The sequence below is a fragment of the Mustela nigripes genome, chromosome 1, assembly GCF_022355385.1.
Source record: "Mustela nigripes isolate SB6536 chromosome 1, MUSNIG.SB6536, whole genome shotgun sequence".
In the NCBI taxonomy this organism is placed as follows: Eukaryota; Metazoa; Chordata; class Mammalia; order Carnivora; family Mustelidae; genus Mustela; species Mustela nigripes.
Genome location: NC_081557.1, coordinates 159,025,488 through 159,046,212, shown reverse-complemented (window position 1 = coordinate 159,046,212; position 20,725 = coordinate 159,025,488). Strand labels below are relative to the sequence as shown.

General features: G+C 38.1%; 1 protein-coding gene across 8 annotated transcripts in view; it reads right to left on the bottom strand.

The window, feature by feature from the left end:
- The window catches only part of BMPR1B (bone morphogenetic protein receptor type 1B), a 392,804-nt gene that overhangs the window by 13,733 nt on the left and 358,346 nt on the right, over nucleotides 1-20,725 (bottom strand). For all 8 annotated transcript variants that reach the window (XM_059376211.1, XM_059376220.1, XM_059376200.1 and 5 more), the window contains 4 exons: nucleotides 10,279-10,375; nucleotides 9,095-9,233; nucleotides 5,328-5,520; nucleotides 4,248-4,545 (listed from right to left, as the gene is read on the bottom strand). In XM_059376211.1, coding sequence (XP_059232194.1) covers nucleotides 4,248-4,545; nucleotides 5,328-5,520; nucleotides 9,095-9,233; nucleotides 10,279-10,375 — 727 coding nt within the window. The remainder of the gene's footprint in view (nucleotides 1-4,247; nucleotides 4,546-5,327; nucleotides 5,521-9,094; nucleotides 9,234-10,278; nucleotides 10,376-20,725) is intronic.

The window sequence follows — 20,725 nt, the reverse complement described above, 5'->3', positions numbered from 1 at the left end:
CTACAGCCTGAGCAACCATGAGAGACTGTTGTAAGCCTCCAGAAGAAGGGGCTGTGCGCACCCCCTGGTGTTTCTTGGAGCATCTGCTAAGCGGCTGATTGGCTGCCTTCCACTCTGCCCAGTCAGATGCTAACCAGTGAGCAGAGTTTTCTGCTGCACTTTCGAAAGGACTCAATGCTTCAGTGATTTCTGAAAAACAGAACTCTAGAACTAAAGACCCTTCAAAAGGAAGTGCAGAGGCTGCAGAAATCTTGACTGAACCTGCTGACCCAGCCGCTAATTTGTTTAGTTCTCAGCCTCTGGAGAGTCTTTAGGCATGTCACTTTTTGAAAATGCCACTAGGTACGCAAAGGGGAAGCACGGCTAGTAGTCAGGGCCTGAGAAAGATGCTGGAGAAATGCTCTGCCCTCTGGGCTGGGTGGGCCACCCCACCTCCTCACCTTTTGGACAACCTGACAATCATCAGCTGTGAGATCTGTTTTGGAGAAGCCCTAAACCAGGACTTAAGTTCCCCATAAGAAAATAGGATTCTGACAGTGGAGAACCAGTAGAGCTGCTTGATCCTCCAAAGTAAAAAGATCTCTGAGTTCCTTTAAGGGATTTCACGGGTCACTGTTCTCCTCCCTAGAGAGATCTGGGATTAGGATGATGTCTGCTACAACATCACCACGACTAAATCTCTGTTGGGCAGGAAATACATCACCACTTACATCATTTTCGAGAGAGTGCATGAAAAAAATGCATACGGGATTTTTAAAAAATTACATAAGCAGGAAATCTCTAAAGTACAGTCCGCTCTCCCTGTGGCTCTCAACTTCCCTGGAAACCTCCCAGAAATTACTTAAAAGCCTGAGAGAACACTTACCATGTAGAGACCATGGTAAAGATTCAATTCTCACAGGAAGTTCACTTATGAAGTCCGAGAACTCCACACTGGGTTAGTTCTGACCCCCCCTGTAATCAGATCTCTAACTATCTGTGTGTGTGCAGTGCCCTCAAACAGGAAAATCAGGAAAAGAACGAAAACCAAAGAAACATAAAAGGCAAGGTTTAAAAGCAAGGCTCAAACATCGAGAAGAGCAGAGTTCCTTTGAAACACAGAAAATAAAATGTGAAAAGGGCCTCTGAACTTATCAAAGGCAACCTCCATTTAACAGAAGGAAACTGAGGCCCAGAACAGTAAGTGGCCCCACAGCTACTCTCTGGCCATATGAGGTCGGTGCCTCCAACAGCCACAGTTTCGCATTCGAGACAGTATCCTCAAGCTTTGCTCTCTTGCTGAGTGGTCAATATATGCCAAAGATATCTCTGAATTATCCCTTTAAAAATTCCCCTCCACTTTCTAGAATCAGGGTTTGCATGAAATTTGAGAGGTCATTACGTTCATTCTCCTTACATTCAGCAGAGCTGAGTTTCAGAAATATAACACTCGCTTCCTTGCTTGTTTAAAGGTCTATAGAGAAGGAAAGTTCTCATTTACTTTGATATTGCCAAGATGTATCGATTCAAAACAATGTGGAAATACCTTTTACGGATAGTTCGCTATGTCATGTCAAATGGGAAATACATTAATTAATCTGGCCTGGACCTCTCTCTCAAGATGTCCAAGGACAAGTAGGCAAAAGGGGGTTTGCACTAAATACTTACAGTATCGGGCAGACAAGGGCCAGGAAATTACTGCAGGAGTAGAGAAGAGGATGTCATTATTCCTAGCTGGGGGATGGATAAAGGGCCGTAAAGGCACCTTGGAGACTGGATTAGGTACAAGGAGAAGCAAGGGGATTCCAAACTATAGACTGTGCAATCAAACGCAAGGCAGTAGCAAACAAGGAATTCATGTGGAGAAACACAAATACTTCAGTTTTGCAAAAGAAAGCATGTAAGTTGGGGGGTTTACAAGATAATAAAACTAGGAAAGTAGGTTTAATCCAGACTGCATAGAACCTCTGGAGCTAAGAAAAGACGCTTTTTCTTTCTTCATCCTGTAATTCACGAGGAATCATTTATCTGACATTACACATAATTTTGAAGCAACGCCTAAGTAATGGGCACCAAGGAGAGGCACTAGGGATGTAAATTTGAGAAAAAAAACATGGTATCCACCTTCCTGGAACTTAGTCTTCATTGGGAATGACAGAGACGTAGGCAATGATTATTGGACAACAGAGTGAGAAAGGTCATGACAGTGTACACAGGGTTACAGGGGAGGGCAGAAGGCCAACTAAAATTCAGACTTGGAAGGGAACAATAGGAGATATCCCAAAGGAAGAAACTGTGAAGATAAACAGTAGTTTACCTAAACAGAAGAAGAAATGCTAGGTATTCATGTAATGTTAAAAGTGTGTTAAACACACTTCAAGGTGTGTTTAGGCTATAAACTATACTTGAACCCCAAGCTATAGGAAACTATGAAATTATCTTGCCATCCAAAATTATATTTCAAGAAGATAAATCTGGCAGCATGATGGAGGGGAAAATGAAAATAGGAAAAACAAAGAGCAGGTAACAACAAAATGCTTTACTTCAGAATCTAGAAAAACGACCAAGGACCCAAACTGAAAGAAGTTCAAATGGGAATGTCACAGAGACAGAATTCATTCAGCTGAGCAAACCAAAATCTTAAGGAACAAAGGAAATGTCAGGCCCCTCACAATTTAGAATGGATCAACCAAAACTGGGAGCAAGAAAGAAAAAGCAGACCCAGCAGGAAATCTAGCAGTAGGGAAATATGTAAAAGGTTCACAGAGAACAGAACCCACAGAGAAAGAAAGTGAACCTGGAAAAAAGGCACATCAAGAAAACAGCAGGAAGAAAGGTTTGTGCTCTTTGGAAGGTGGAATGACAAAACGAAAGGCTCCTGGTGACAAAGACCAACGGTATCCCTCAATAAAAGCAGCTCAGGAGAGATGGGAGCAGAAGACACAAAATCACAAGATATTATGAATTACTGGATTGTGAAAGATGATTACTCTTTGGAACTCTCAAGAAATTTAACATAGGAGGACAGAAGAGAGGCTGCTTATGTGAGAAGAATCATGGGATTTTTTTTTTTTTTTTTTTTTTTTTTTTTTTTGTAGAGGAGACTTGAAAAAGGTTATAGGTCAGAAAAAAGAATTCATGAGAAAGAGAGGATTTATTCATCCTATTGACAGGAGGTTCTTATTTCTAACTGAAATCTATAATCCAGATCATTTGATTTTAAAGATGAGAACATCTAATTTACCATCCTTTAAATGGTGAAGGCCTTCCCGTATTTGGGGCCTGTTATTAAATCACACCTCGGTCTTCACCTCTGAGTAAAAATACCAATCCATTAGTCCTTCCTCATGAGTTTTATTTTCCAAATGTTTAATCATCTCCACAGCTTTTCCCCTGTGCTCTTCTCCATATTTTATCAAGTCTTCTTTGGGATTTAAAAAAACAAAAAACAAAAACAAAACAAAACAAAAAAAACCCAGAAGAGGATGCAGCAATTAAATAAAGGCTAAGCCTAGGCTCAGTTTTTAAAAAGGCAGTTACAGGATGATTCCTCTATGCCAGTAGTTTGCAAACTCTTTTGTTTTGCTTTCAAAGCAAAGGAATCATTTCTTCTAATTAAGTCCTCCCAAGATAGAATGGGCTGCTCCCATCAGAAGGAGGGTAGGCAAAAGAGAGCCTAACGCACTGGGCAGTCCCCCTCTCCATTCCCTAGAAGCTACTGCTGTCACTCCCAGCAACCCGGGGTCTGAAATCACTGTTTTGTGACATACGATGCTGTATGTGTCCCGGTGTCATATTCGCTGTGTAAGTCACAGTATAGCAGTGCCGAACGCTGAGTATGCGGTTTGTTAGTTTCTCAGAATAACTATGCAAGTTATCTTTTATTATATCATGTAAAAAAAAAAAAACTGCCTTTATCACTATATCACATGTAGATCTATACTAAAACCTTTTCCTACTTACAAATGCTAAGCAGAAGCCTCACCAAATCATCCCAGACACGAGAGACCTCTTTTCTAAAGAGCTGAAAGAGAACAGCAAACCAAATGCAAACTCTGGAAACCAGGTCACTGATGAGCACAGACACCACAGGACACAAATACATGTTCCTTCAAATAAATGTTCTTTTTCCCTCCCAAGAAATGTCATCATTAATAAAACTCCTTCTCTACTAAATACCCTAGAAGCACTCCGCTCCACAATGCACAAGCTGTAAAAAGTGATAGAAAAGAATCACACAAAGTATATTTGTTCACTTCGGTACTAACCTAATAAATTTAACAGCCAGGCCCAGGTCAGCTATACAACAAGTTCCATTTTTCTTCACCAGGATGTTCTTACTTTTCAGATCTCGGTGGGCAATTGCCGGTTTGCCTTGGGTGCTAAAGATTTCTGTGTGTAAGTGACATAGGCCACTGACGGAAGAATAGGCTAACTTCAACATCGATTTTGTATCGAGGGTGGTGGACTTCAGGTAATCATAGAGGGAACCATTTTCATGATAGTCTGTAATTAGGTACAACTGGGTCCAGGACCCTGTCCCTTTGATATCGGCAGCAATGAATCCTAAAAGGAAGAAAGACAAAAAGGTTTGACCCCAAGCATGTTCTGAACAATATCAAGGATAATTCATACCCCCAAACGTCATTCTTTATCACAGGTGTCTTTGTTGGGCATTTCATTCGGCTTTACGACTATGCCCATGACAGTATTGAATTATTAAAACCAATTAAAGGCAATCAAAACAGTCGAGGGAGAGAGCATTAAGAGTCTGTACTGGAAAACATGATCCCTTCCTGGTCGGTAGTTTATATTTAAGTTATTTTTATGGTCACAGTAAATAGCTCAGGCATCGTAGTTATACATAAGACACTGTTTACAAAACAGGGTCTTGAGTCGGGGCACACATGCTTTCTACTTGACTGATTCAGCTACATCATTGCTAACTTGAGAGACTTTTTTTTTTTTTTTTTTTAACTCAGTTCTCCATATAAAAACTCTGGCTATATATAAACCCTGCAGATAAAACCTCTAGAACTTTTCACAACATTTAACTGTGTGCTCCTTCAAATCCCTAAGAAACCCTAAGAAATGCTGGTGTTACATTTGCATTTCCTGTCCCTGAAGAAAAACACGGCCCATTTCCAGCCCACGAATCATTCACAGAAGTGCCTTAGTCATTCCTCCTGTGAGGTCTCCCATTAGAGGCTTGTGACGTTCTTGGGCTCAGGCCAAGAAGCCAACGTCTATATATTTCATAACAGGTCTAGACAGATGAGTTCATGGGCAGATGTGAACAGAAACTGGAGGAAAGCGAGGGAACCCTGAACACTGCCGCACCAACTCACCCAGAATGTTTTCATGCCTCATCAACACTGTCTGATATATTTCTGTCTCTCGGAACCAGCTGGCTTCCTCTGTGGTGAAGAACACTTTCACAGCTACCTTTTCGCCACGCCACTTTCCCATCCAAACTTCCCCATAGCGACCTTTTCCAATCTGTTTCACCATCTGAATCTGCTTAGCTATAGTCCTTTGGACCTGTTAAATCCCAAAACACACTGTTAGTGTATTCACAGCACTACAGATTTGTTTAATCTTCTTCTTTTTTTTCCTCCAGAGAAGACACAATTACTGCACGCAAAATATATTTAGCTGGTAGTTTTTCTTTATATAGACACGTTACTTGTATTTATTCATTTATGTTGCCCCCTTTTAAATGTATTTGAAACTGATTGTGGGTTCTGAATGTTTGAATTATTGCTTCCACATTAAATATTTCCTCTTAGCTATTATAATATTCGGGGGGGGGGGGGCGGGGGAGAAAGCCCTGAATGGTTTCACGGTCATTAGCAGAATAGAATACTTTTCACTTCCACTTCTGCAGTGGGACCCTGTGAAGGGACTCATCCACTATGCACTTGACTGTGGGTAAAATACAATGAAACTAACTTGTAAAGCATTGTTGGACACCCCCCAAAATGAAGGGAATCTCCCAGTAGAAAGGGGAGGATGGGGGGCGGGGAGAGGGAGGGAGGGAAGAGCAGAGGTCAGAGCAGGGAACAGTATGCAGTAAGAACCCGCAAAAAGCTAGGTTGCTATCTGGGAGAGGAAGAACACCAGCGCTGGGATCGGGGATGGAAACCCTGAACTCCTTAAAAGTAAAGAAACTGAACCTGGGCTTCAGCATGAAGCTGGGACCACGGAGGGACACTAAATTTGCCAGAGGTTGGTAGCACACCATGGTTCCCAGCAAAAACAAATACAAATCCTCTCCTGAGAATCTTATTGGCCACCACTGGGGCCAGATGCATTAGATACCTTGAAGGAACTCTTGCCACCACACAACTTGATTATGGTAAAATATAAGAAATAAAAAACTAATGAATTATTGACCTCACAAAGGAATATAGGAAATTCCCCAAGGCAGGGAGGAAAGGGTTAGGAAGGGGAGGGAGAGGAGGGGAGGGGAGGGGAGGGGAGAGGAGGGGTGGGAAGTACGCGGAGGGAAGGAAGGAAGGGAGAGAGGAAAAGAAGACCCCACGGAATAAATTCCTTAAATCAAAAGGAAACAGCCATCATAAATGAGAGTCAAGAAAAACAACCCAAGGGGGTTGAACCCCATCAGATTACAGATACTGGAATTCTCAGCTATAGAATGCCAAGGGACACTAAATGCAATATGTAAAGAAACAGAAGATAAAAGGAAAAGAAGGAAACAGCAAGAAATTGTTGAAAATTAAATGATGAAGTGGAACGGTTACTTGCCAAGGTCAAGAATGCAAAATGGACAGGTAGAGTAAAAGAGGAAAAAGAGGTTAGATTTGGAGAGAAAGTTAAGCTGGAAGAGCGCTGTGAAGTCTTAGAGAGAGAGGCAGAGCAAGGAGAGAGAAAATAGGCAAGGAAGTGGCCTGCAGGTCAAATGTCCCTTCACATACGATTGCAGCCCATCCGCACTCACAGCAGAATATCTGAAGAACTCCATGACTGACATGGCTGAATTCTGGTGACAACTGGCCTAACTTGGGAAGCATATATAAGGATCCTAGCACAGAACTCTTAGAAGATCTGTTCAGAAAACTGGAATGCACTCTTCGCAGAGATAGGCTTCCCATCAAGTAAAGCTGCAGTGTTTCCTTCTGCTTTTACACTTTGAAGAACTATGTGATCTGTACTGAGTCATTAACAGCACCAATATCAGACTGAAAGCTTTTTGAGGAAAGATAAAATCTTTTTTTTTTTTTTTAATGTTATCTTCTAAAAAGAAAGACTAAAAAATCAAGAAGCGTTGCTGACATGCAATTCAGCCACTTAGTCTGAAGGAAGTAAGGAACAATTTAGGAGTCAAACATGCCATACAAGGAAATGTTCAGTGTATTTCCATTTTCCAAATGGGGGAACAGAAGCATCAAAAGCACTAAGCACTAAGCAGAGGGGAGCCAAATCTGCTAGCAGTTAAATACAGACTTGAGAGGAAACTTCCCACATTTATTACAGAAATATTATATTTAATCTACAGATGTTACAAAGCATTGCTTATGTAAATCTATGGAGCATTTCCTAACACAAACAGTTTTGTATTTGCTACTTTTCTAGCGATAATATATCTTCTTATAATTTAATGAACATACTAATGGAATTGGCAACGCTTAAAAGACTAGAAATTTATCTCAAAGATAAAAAGTGTTACTAAATTATATTCAGAAATTTAAAGTGTACTTTTGGTTTGAGACTTATCGTAACATCTAAGGAGGAAAACACTGACAAACAAGCAGGTTTCAGTTCTGAGAGCATAAACATCTGATTTATTCATACTAGAAAGAATTTTCATATTTGTACTTTTCTTTTTTAAAAAAATTACAATCCAGGTTTCTAAATGTGAGAATTGTATCTGCTATATATTAAATTTAAAAAATTTGATAATAAAAACTTCTACATTAAAAAAAAATCTACATACTAAGTAGTATCAGTTGGCTCGTAATGACTACCTCACTACTTATTTTCTGTCCTATCACCCCCCCCCAAGACATATTAATCAAAGAGAACATTGTTTCACTTATGCAAGATGGGTCAGGCCTAGGGATCTGCTGCACAGCACAGTGCCTAAAATTAACAGCAGGGTGTTGTATTCTTAAAATTGAAAGAGTAGATCTTACGTTATGTGTTCTTACATGTAAAACAAAAAAAGAACAAAAAATAAAGAGGGCAGAAGGAAACTCTTGCAGATTATGGATATGCTCATGGCATAAGTTGGGGGTATAGTTTCATTGATGTATACTTATCCCCAAACTCTTCCAGCTGCACACACCAAATACATACTTCTATACATTAAATACATATAGGTTTCCAATCTCAATAAAGTTATAATTCTTGCCTTGAGATTAAAAAAAATTTTTTTAGTACTAAAATAAAAGGTCACCAAAACAATCAAGTAAATATGATATTCAAAGTCAGAACCAGACAATAAAGATGAGGAAAATTTAAAAAAAGAAAAAGATGAGGAAAATCAATCTTGAGAGTTTGTGAAGGAAAATAGTACCATTAAAATTGTTATTTTCCATCCCATCAATCTTTTTGCATGGCCTATAAAGGAACCAAATGCTTTTTTCATTAAAACAAGTGCCTTGGATGCGTTCTATGTTTTCTTCAAGGTTGGCAGTGCGGACCATCAGAAAATTAAATCTCTCATGAATGGAAAAGCCAGGACTTCGCCCTGAAACATAAGCTCTCCAGCTGAAATGCAGTATTCTTCCCCTGTAGAAATACTCAGATCCCAGTCGACTGTAATACTTTTGCTTTCAAACACCAAGCCAAAGTTCGGTAATGCTATCCTTACTGAAAACAGAGGGGAGATGGTCCCACGTTTACTGTTTTCTAATCTGCTCTTTATCAGAATGTCTAACCATACATTTACATTAAAAAACAATCACCTTACCCCTAGTATGTCAAAATGTTATCAGGAAGCCCTGCATCTGAGATCTGATGTCTAATCCACTACCCAGAGCTCCTCTTTGTCCGCTACCCTATCCAGTTTCAGTAAAATGAAACCCTGTGGTTATCCACATTTCCTCTCAGAAGGCATTTCCTTTAAATTTGAGACATGTTCTTCTCATACCAGCAGAGGGAGGCCTGATCCACTTCCTGAGCTTTGAGACTGCTCAATTAAGTCTCTCAGGGATTCTCCAGGAGGAATGTACGTTTCATCCTGCTCTAACCCAATGCTGTACCGAGGTCTGGTTTCTTGTCTCTTATACCTAAAGATGCACAGAAGAAGGTAATTAAGATACTGAGTTGCAGCAATGAGAGTAAAACACTGCAGATAAAACAGTAACCATAGCAGATTTCATTTTAGCACAAAAGAAGATAAATTTTTAGTATTTATTACCCTTCATTATCATTTATAAAATACAAATCATAATTATTTTGCTAACCTATTTTTAAGTCAACTACATGTTTTTACTTAATCTCAACCATCTATAATTCTTCTCCGTTCAACAACCTATTTGCTGGCAAGGATTCCAAAAATATTTCTATATAGCTTCAATACTCATTCCCTAAAACTTTTCCCTTTAAGGTCTTTAATTAAAGATGAATATTTATGATTTACAGAAGACATAAAAGCTAACTCTCTCACCTCAGGCAATGTATAAAGCAATAATATAAATAAATAAATTTCAACTTTAAAAACATTTTGTCAATAATTATGCTTCCAATTAGAAATGAATTTACTTGAATCAACTCCTACTTGCAGAACAGTATCATAAATGAGTGTTTAAAAAAGCAAATGTAAAAATTTAAATGTCCTTGATACATCACAGAATAGAAAATAAGTTCTTAGGTGTATGAAAATAATTAGTAACTGTCACTTAACTTCAATAGTCAAGTTTCTTTTATCTGAATAACTAATTTATAAATTAGTTGAAAATTCTTCCATATTAAGAGGAAATTGTTAGCTTGGGAAATAAGGGATTACTGGAGTGATTCTCAGTTCAACACGGCCATTTCTCCACTCAGAATCAAACCTTAGTAACAACTAGATCCTGAATTTCTTAACTACCCTAAATTCCCTAAGAGTGAAATTTACCTGGGTGACTTTGATGTCTGAAGCAGAAATGAGACAGCTATCTATTAATAGCATCATTAAGACAAATATCTATCAATAGCCACTGATATTATCAGGGAAATCTAAGATTTAATTAAGTCAAAGAAAGCTGTGGTGAAAAACGTCAACTGGTAGAACAGTCATGTGAGGCCGGTATTTTAAACTCAAAATTCTACATCTAGATGTTGGAAACTTACCTGAAGTAACAGAATAAAATAATAAGGACCAATAGCAAACTACAGACGGTTACAGATATAAGTAAGGCCTTGTGGTGTATAGGTCCGTCAACAAAATCTGAAATTAAAAAGAAAAGGAGCCATAAGACGGAGGATATTTTCACTTGAAAATTAGGAAACAACTCTTTCCTAAAAGTGTTGGCTAAGCCTCATAAGCAAGATGTCCCAGGTCCTTTTAATCTGCCCACAGAGAAGAACAATATGGCGTATTGCACAGTAAATATATACACATATATTCAAAATTATTAGAAGCTCAACTAGTGTGAAACATAATTCATGCAGACTTGTTTCAAGAGTATGCATTTCTTCCCCTCTGGAAGGAACAGGCTTGACACAGAATAGAAGTACAGAGTATGAACAAATGAAAATGGATCAAGGCCTCCAAAATGTAAGTAGGTGGTTCATCTTTATCTCAGATCCAGCTGATGGGTTTACAGATTTTTCTCATGTGGTTTCTGAAGTGTTCCATATCATGAGTTTGGGCAAAAAACCCTGATCTATATTCTTTGTACATGAAAAACACACAGTCATCTTATGATGGGTACAGAGCAACAGGGTTCCTCAAAGTTTGCCGAATACAGAATATATGGACGTGCACCGCTTTAAACAAAGATGCCTTTCAAAACCACATAGTTAACTTTTCCATAAACTGCATCATATTTTAAAAGAATGGGCATGTGCTACTCAAAGAATTATTGTGTGATCCTTTTATAAAACAAATTATTAAATACTATTTGTGTTGTTTTAACTCCAGTTCTTGACAAATAAGATTTACTTGCAGCATGACTTCTCAAGCTTCATATAAATAAAAGTAACTTGGAGAGCTTTATACAAATGCGTATTTGCTGAATTCAGCCTCAGAGATTTTTATTCTGAGTATTTTATTTTTTACAATCATCCCAAGTGATTTATATGCAAAGAGTCTCTGAAACATATTTTGAGAAAACTGACCTAAAACCAGGTGCACTTATGTAGTAACAGAATTAGCAGTGTTCTTATTATGTGCACCATATACCCTCGAGAAAGTGATTACTGTTATTTAATTTTTAAAGGTATTATTCTATTTTATGACTTCAGTTACTATGAATAAGAAATTTTCCAACAGTGCTGTATAGTTTTAAGTGCATGGCTACCTAAACATTTCAACTGGGGACCTTATCCTACTCAATGTAACAATTTTTTTAAAAAGGTTTTATTTATTTACTTGACAGAGAGAGATCACAAGTAGACAGAGAAGCAGGGAGAGAGAGAGAGAGAGAGAGAGAAGCAGGCTCCCTGCTGAGCAGAGTGCCTGATGCGGGGCTGGATCCCAGGACCCTAAGACCATGACCTGAGCTGAAGGCAGAGGCTTAACCCACTGAGCCACCCAAACACCCCAATGTAATATTTTTTTCACTCAAAAGTATTATATATCCCATAAATAAAAACTAAAAAGCACCAACTAATGAAATGAATAAAACCGCCACCATCTCATTATTTAGGAAAATTACAACATTTTAACCTATGCCTTTGCAGTATCATTTCAATGAACAGAAAAAAAAATTTATTAGCAAAATATCCCACAAGGCGGCCTTACATACACCCAGGTCCATAGCAGATTTATTCACAACAGCTAAAACATGGAGGAAGAGCAACTGTCCACTGACAGATGAATGGATAAGCAAAATATGGTGTATGTATATACACGCACGGACTACTATGCAACCTTAAAAAGGAAGTAAATTCTGATATATTCTACAACATGGTGAATCTGAGGACATTATACCAAGGGAAATAAGCCAGTAATAAGAGGACAGATATTATGTATGATTCCACTTCTATGAGATACTTAAGTCAAAATCAAAAGACAAAAGTTGAATGGTCGTTGCCAGGAGCTCAGGGGAGTTAATGTTTAATGGGTATAGAGTTACATGTTGTAAGATGAACAGAGCTATGGAGATAGAGGAGGGTGATGGCTGTATAACATTATGAACATATTTAATACCACTGGACTATCCACTTCAAAGTGGTTTAGATAGTAAATTTTATGGTATGTGTATTTTACCACAATAAAAATCTTAGGAAAAAAAACACTGTTGTTTGCTAGACTATTTTCACTGGTAATATTGTGAATATTTTCCAAAACAATAAATTTTTCCCATGACATGAGTTTTAAAGACCACATAGTATAAACACAGACACATCCTAATTATAAAGTGAGTCTTCTGATAATATATATTTAGAAGATTGTAAAGATTTTTCTATAATACATCCTTGCTGAAATATATAAAATTTTGTGGACACTCTTAAAGGTACATCACTGCACATGTCAGTGATTATTTCCTTAATCTAGATTTCTAGAAGCATAATTATTCAAAGAATATACATTTTAAGGCTTTCGTACATTTTGTCAAAATAGCCTTTAAAAAAGATTATAATAGTTTCTATTTCACCATCAGTGTGAACATATGTTTTAATTATGTTGGAATAATTTCAGTATTATAGAAAACCTGTAAGGATAGAGAACTCTAATGTGCCCTTCCCAGAGAATTACCATTTTTAAAATTTTACCTTATTTGAGTTACAATTCTCTTGCTCTCTCAGTATGGGTATCTGTGCCTGTCTATATGTATAGAAATATACAAATATATACATATATACATACATGTATATATTTGTATTCATATTTATATTTATTTATATGTATGATTTGTAGATCATTTGAAGTTACAGATATAATGTTCCTACCCATAAACACTTCAGAACGCACTTACTAAAAACAAGGACATTGCTTTACAAAATGGTAATGAAATTATCAAAATGAAGAAACATGAACATATAAACTGAAAATAAATACTTTAAAATATCTGGGTTTTTGTTATAAATTAAAATCCACTGGTCTTTATACTAAATAAATTCCAAGTCCAAATCCTGTTACGATTAATGTGGTAATTTACTTATCAGCCTAGAACATATGTTTAACAATTACTTATGATCTACACTACTTACAAAATATTAATGGAAGTAGTCTGCCTCCAAAAAGACTAAGTAAGAGGCCATTAAAGAAAAGTAGTCTGATATCAACAACTTCAGAAACACTGCCAATGGTCCAGATAAAAAGGAGTTCAGGACCTTGACCCACGACAGGACAGGTCCAAAAAACCATTCGGGCACAAAAGACCACAGAGATTGTATAAAGTAGCACAAGCATGTCTAAAAAGTGTTACTTAGGAAATCCTGAAAATAATTTGCAGACTCTTAAAGAGGCCAAGATTTTTATCTAATGAATTGTTTAGCAAAATTTCCCTCCATTAGGCTGTAGGCAATAAAACCCAGGTGGGCACAGTCCCTCTGCTGGGGAGAGCCCACAGTCCGCGGTGTTTACACATGGGCAGGTGCACAGAAGCCACGGTGCACGGGCACATATGTGCAAACATGGTCACTGGAAACTTCGCATAAAACGTGTTTCCAGTTTTAAGGATAACAAAAGCAAAAAACCTTAGTTTGGGAAAAAAGAGAGAGAGAGAGAGAGAGAGAATGAATGCTGGATATAATTAAAACCGCAAGAACTAACTACTTAAGCACAATGGATAATCAGTATCTGCATAGAGAACATTTTGACATCCAAGTGATTAATTGCACTGAACCTCTCAGCCTCACTGCCTCATACTTTCCAGGTAAGTGCAGAATACACTCTGAATTCGTAGAACACTGTATTACCCATCTTATTTGATATCCAGTTTATGAGAGCAACGAGACTAGAAAGGATCTAAGGGATTCTTTCCTCAACCATCAAGCAGTTTTTTCCTCAAGCTAGCATCAGCTCCCATTTTCCTTTTCTTTGCCCCAATGACCCTATTCCCTGCCACCTCATCTACTGCCTCCTTGTCTTCCAACATGAATAGGTGATCCTTATCAATAAACCTTTTGTTTCTGTTGGTCATGCTGGTCATGTTTTAATCTGCCATTACCTGTGCTCAGAGCATTAACAATGTAAACATTCAAGTCACTGCCAGAGTCTCAGAAAGCAGAAAGTGAACCCATCCAGATTCCTATCAGGAAAAGAACAGAGCGCACAGTTCTCTCTGGGGCAGCAGATTTTTACCTGCGCTGCTCAAGGAAGTAGAACAGAGAAGCCTCCAGGGAAGTCTGGCTCAGTCTTAGAAGCAAGTGAGAATCACCGGTGGTTTTTTAACAGGATAGCATTCTGTCACTACTTGTCTCTTCTCTGATCAGTAAGCAGTTTCTGACTGTTAAAAATGGCAGGGACTGTTTTGTTTGTTTGTTTCTTTGTTTGTTTAATAAGGCCATAAGACGGTTCCTAGTTGCAATAAGAAATATAAGAAAAAAACCCTGTAGCTAGAACAGATCTTGGAAACAAGTTTGCCCAAAGACATCTCTGCATGTGTTCTCAATTTTATAATCATGGATAAATTAGAGACATCTTTCAATTAATAAATCACAAAACACCTGAAAAGCATATTTTATCAGGATTTTAGTCACAAAGAATATTGTAAAAGTAATTTACTTTCACCTTACATTGGGATTCTTTCTTATAGTAACATCTAGAAATAAATTGACTGTAACAACAAAGACATAATTTTCTAATTATTTTCCTGCATAAAAATATTTAGGATTATATTTCTTGGAAACACAGTCAGTTAAGACAGATTTTGTTAATGGTAACTTTATTATTTACTTATTTTTTCTTATTTTTACATGCAGGGGACATACAATGTACGTTAGTTTCAGTGATTCAACAGTTCTGGACGTTCAACTGTGCTCACCAGGATAAGTGTAGTTACCATCTGCACCATACGATGTTATTACAGTGTTGACTAGATCTGCCATACTGTACTTTTCATACCCATGACTCATTTATTTTGTAGCTGGCACTCTGTGTCTCTTAATCCCGATCAGCTATTTGACTCATCCTCCCAAACCCCTTCTTTCTGGCAACCACCAGGTTGTTCTCTGTATTTATGATGCTGAGGACAGAATTTTTATATCCAGATTAATGTGTTCCACTGAGAAAGAAAAAGACTAATTATTTCTAAATTCCTTTCATCTGTCTCAAATACAAAATTACCTAGAAATAGTTAGGACCTAAACATTCCAAGACATGCTAGAGCTACTCTCCAGCAAGGAATTTAAGCCTAGATTCTCCTGCACTGGTTCACACTGCCAAGGGCATAATATGTGTATCAGACGGAAAATTTTGAAACTCATCTTTGCATTCTGCACATTATTATATATGCAATCTATCTGTGTTGTGATGAACAAGGGAGAGGTTTCATTGCTTAAATAACTTACCTACAGACTTTGATTTCTAATCGGCAATATTTAAGCTAAGGAATAGCATTTTAAAGCAAATCTGTAAGCTGCTCGGGATATACTTTTCAACTGAGTAGGAAAATAAGATACATTTTAACTCTGGAAGTTCTGTGCTGTAGTTTGATTTAAACTACATTGAGATTAGCATATTTAAAAACGGAATGTTATTTCTGATAGATTTTTCTACGAAGTATATATGAGGAATTACTCCATTTTAACACACAAACATATCTATTTCAAAAAACCAAATAAACTTTCTTTGTTTTTACAAAAGCCAAATTAGAAGATCCCACTTAATAGAGCAACAACTTCTATTCAACACCATTCACTTCTAAAAGTGCTCATTAAAAAAAAAATTAAACAAAAATAAGTCACTGGGGGGAGGGACTCTCATCAATTTCTCCTGCCTACACACAATTCCAAGAGAGCATTTTACTCACAATATCTTGGTCAAACCATCTGATGCTGAGAGTCCAGGCACACATCATTCCTCCCAGCATTCTGGTGCCCTGATCAGCTCTGCAGGCAAGGAGCCAGACGCCAGGGCAAGACCACTTCTCCCTATAAGCCTCTCCATCAAAACAGACATTGCTTCCGACTCTGAGCACCAGCTGCCATGTTACTCAGGCTGCCCAGATCATATTTTACTGTTTATGTGAAGGTGCTGCATTTGATCTAATAACTTTCCATATTTCTGCCTTCGAAAGAAAGAACATTATCCTAGGATGTTCTGCTTTTCTGGTGCTGAAAGAGAATAACCAAAAGCAAAAGGAAGACCAGTATTCAGTGAAGAATTTAAACGGTATTCTGGCTGCCCTTCATCTTCTCTTTCAAAACAGAAGATGACAAATGAAATTTCAAGGACATAAATACATGTTGAAAAATACTTGTTGCATGAGATTGTATATCTCTAATTTCCTGCTAAATGTACCTAAGTTAAAAAAAAAAAAAAGAGTCTGAGAAAAATCTGGATTAGTAGAAAAGATTTTGTTTTTAATAAGGACAATTTATTTGTAGGTTTTTAACCCCAGACTTAGTGCTTCTCTGATCTCTAGTAATGAAACCTCGCCTAAGCTATTATGGAGTATCTAGTAATACAGAGTTTTGTGGTGTTGTTATTCATTTACCTTTTTTGGAAGAGCAATTATTTAAGAACAAGAACAACCGCCATCAAAATGGCAAGCTGGATATTTTAGCCTTCTAGTCTTCTGAAAAGATCTCTGCTTTCTAGTCATCTGACATACAAATTTATAATGAATCTGCTATAATAATACATAATGAATCTACTAGGCAATGACAAGTACAGGGGTTCTCAAAGAGTAGTTTCTGGACCAACAGTATCAGCAACACCTGGGAACTCCTGAGAAATGCAAATGACTGGGGCCCACTCAGATACACTGAATCAAACTCTGGGTGGGGCCAGTAGTCTGAGTTTTAACAAGCCCTCCAGGTGAACTCTGTTGCATCTGAAGTTTGAGAATCACTGGCAACCACACAAGTGGGACGTAGTAAATGTTAACTTAGAAGGACGGGAGGGGGAAGAAGGAGCCAGCACATGCCAGCACACAGGAGGGAGAGAGCAACCCCTGATACCATATCCTAAGAATAGAGAAAATGCTAATTTAATAAATAAAGCAAAGCAAATATAATAAACAGAAGGCTTTAATGCAAAAATGCTTATTGATTACTAGGTGCCATGGCTAACCATTATTTTCCTTTTTTCTTTTTTTTTTGAGTTTCCTGTAAAAGGAAAACTTTTTTTTTTTTTGGAGAGCATCATTCAGAACTTTCTGAAGAAGATGCCGTGAGATGACACCACTGGCCCATTTCTTCTCTACTACTTTAGCTAGGTAACCTTCACAGAGTACTTAACCTTACTGTTCCTCTGCTTCCCTGTCTGTGAAATGGGAATAATAACCACAATGCCTTCCTCTTCAGGATATGAGGATTCGGTAAGTTAGCATATATAAGGTACTTAAAAGAGAGCCATAGTAAGTAAGTACCCCATTCTCATTAGCAAATATCTCAATTATGAGAATGATTTCCATAGCCCTTAGGCCAGAAAATCAGCCTGGGTTCTGAGCTTTAAAGGGCCCCACTCTGACTCCCTCCAAGCATGTCCCTTTCCATTAAGCAGTGGCTCCACAGGACACATGGGATGTATCCACTCCGAACTTGTCCTATCCCACTCTTCCTTTAAATCACTGGCCATGGCGGTGTTTATGGCGGAGGTTAAAGAAAAAAAAAAAAAGGAAACAGCCGCTTTATGGTAGAGCTATGTTAAAAAATGCCAGCATTCTCAGACTGCAGCCTGCAGGGACATTTACTGGGCCCCAGAATGACTGCACGGATGGGATCTGCAGAGAACTCACCTAGGGACTACCTGGGATCCTCAAAGGTCAAAGCAGTAAACCTTAATGCCACTAAACTCCACCCACGCCTACCACCTTTCATAATTTTCAGCATTTTGCATCAGCCATTCCTACGTTCTCCTTCCCATACTGCTCTAAAACAAGGATTATGCTGCTGCCTTTCTAGTCAAAGCCTCTTCACTCTGTTCTCTAGAGACTTACTCTACTATTTTTAAGTCCCTACATTCTCAACCTCCTCAGAGAACAGTCCCTCATCTGCTTAGTGCGAAGTAGAATCTGGCTCCATCTACAGGACAATATGTGCACTGCAGCCCTCTCAGCAAAAGCAATAGGAATCCGAATTTTCCTAAACCCTACTGCAACTTCTAGAACTCAGCACCTTCACTTGCATGTAAGCAACCTTTTCCCCTGGAGGGAAGAGATCCTAAAATCTAGCACTTCTACCTTCACATTCAGCCAATTGCCACCCTCCTCCCTCCCCCATTCCTAATGCATGAGCCCTTATACCAGTGCTACTCAAAACAGTGTCTATAGACCGCCAACTTTCTGCAACTGGTCCACAAGGAAATGCCTAGGAAACCTGAAAGTAAACATTTAAAACTTTACAGCAATTTGACATCAGACTTCTCTTTGAACAAGGTGTTATCAAACTCACATGGTGAGGCACAAGTGTGCTAGCGATATCCTCTAAAGGTCCTACTTTTTTCCACCGAAAGTATTACTCAAACTGTAACGTGCATACAAATCACTTGACGAGTACTATTAAAAAGTAAGTCTGGTAGTAGGGGGTGGGCCAGAGATTCCACATTTATTTAATTTTTATTTATTTATTTATTTATTTGAGAGAGCTCAAGTGAGTTGGAAGGAGGGGGAGAGGAATGGGGAGAATCCTAAGCAGGGTCCACTCTCAGCATGGAGCTCTACACCCTGCTCTATCTCAAACCCTGAGATCATGACCTGAGCCAAAACCAAGTGTCAGACACCTAACTTTAACTGAGCCATTCCGGCGTCCCAAGATTCCACATTTCTAATGAGTTTCAAGTGATACTAATGAGCAGATCTACAGACCTACTTTAAATAATGAGGTTTTTAGACAACTTAATTATGAGATTTTCTCCAATCAGCCATGCTGTTTAATATGCCTGTATTTTGCAAATGCCTCTCAAGTATTGCAAACCGAACCTCTGCATTCAATACTGCTTCTGTTTAGAGTCACTGCTACTAAGAGACTGTGCAAATTTGGGAAAATTAGGTAAACTCCCTGTGCTGCAATTTCCTCACCTTTTTTTTTTTTTTTAAGATTTTATTTATTTATTTGAGAGTGAGAGGGAGAGCAGAGAGAGAGTGAGAGCTCATGTGCAGAGAGTGAGAGGGAGAAGGAGACTCCCCGATGAGCAGACAGTCTGAGGCACGGCTCCAATCCCAGGACTGAGACCATGACCTGAGTCAAAGGCAGACACTTAAGGATTGAGCCACCCAGGTGCCCCCAGTTTCCTCATCTTTAAACAAGGAATAATTCTGGGTACCTCTCTGGACTATGGTGGGACTCGAATGGGTTAATTAATGTGATACTGATAATAATACTTGGCTTATGTTAGTCATTGTAATTTTTTCTTTTTAATTTTTATTCTTGTCTTACACTTAGGGAACTTTTTAAATTTTTATTCCTATCTTATCTACTTAGGGAATTCTTGTTCACCCTTAAAGTCTGCTTGTGTCACTTCTATGAAGTTCTTTTGACATTCTCCCACCCCAAGTGGAGTAAATCACTGACCTGTTTACTGCACTTATAATTTAACTCTACTAAGCTATTCCTGACCAAATATAATTTAAATATTTACATATTTCTCACATCCCAGTAGGCATGTCTTGAGAGCAGGAATTTTCTTCAGCCATTTCTGTATCCCTAATGCCTACTATGCTGACTGGAAATAGAATGTTTAATGTGAATTATTATGAATGAATCCTTTAAAGCTTTCTAGGTTTCAGCAGAAACAAGTGTTATAAAATGTTATCATCAGAACCATGAAATGTCATTATATTTTATTAGGAAGATTTTCTCAAGAAATAAAATCAATCATGAGAAATCATTTTAAACCACTTATATAAGACTTAAGCTTTAGGACTCTGTGACAATCCCAGTCATTTATTCCGTGGTGAGAGCAAGAAGAAAGGAAACATAGGAGTAGTTTTTAACAAAAAGTCTTTCAGGCTGCAGTATTTGTCTTTTTCTTCAATGAGCAACACTTAAATGTGTAAGTTTTTAAATTAAATTCTCTAGACATCTTTCCCATCCTATCAATATACTGGTACATGATTTGACTAAAATGTAGTTACTCTAGCACAGACCAAAGGAAATGCATCTGGCAAATAATCCAATTTGGTCCTTTATTTCTTTAAGGCACCTTAGCCTCTCGGCAGTTTTTGACTGAAGTGCAACTTCTGAATAACACTTCGAGGTAAGCATAAAATGCCGTCTCCCTCCTCCATGCTCCTGAAACATACTACAAGCTCTAGGACCTCTAATTTTTACAGGGAAGTGGGGAGAAGTTAAAGAAATAAGATTCTCGAGCATGAAGCCACATAAGGCTACTTTTCCAAGAACTACTTGAATTATGTCCTATTGCTTCAGTCCCCTGCCCCAGCAGAGAAAAATGATACATTCATTTAGGGAGGACAGAGCAATTCTGTGCCTAAAGCCCTCCCAGCCCCAAGCATTCCTC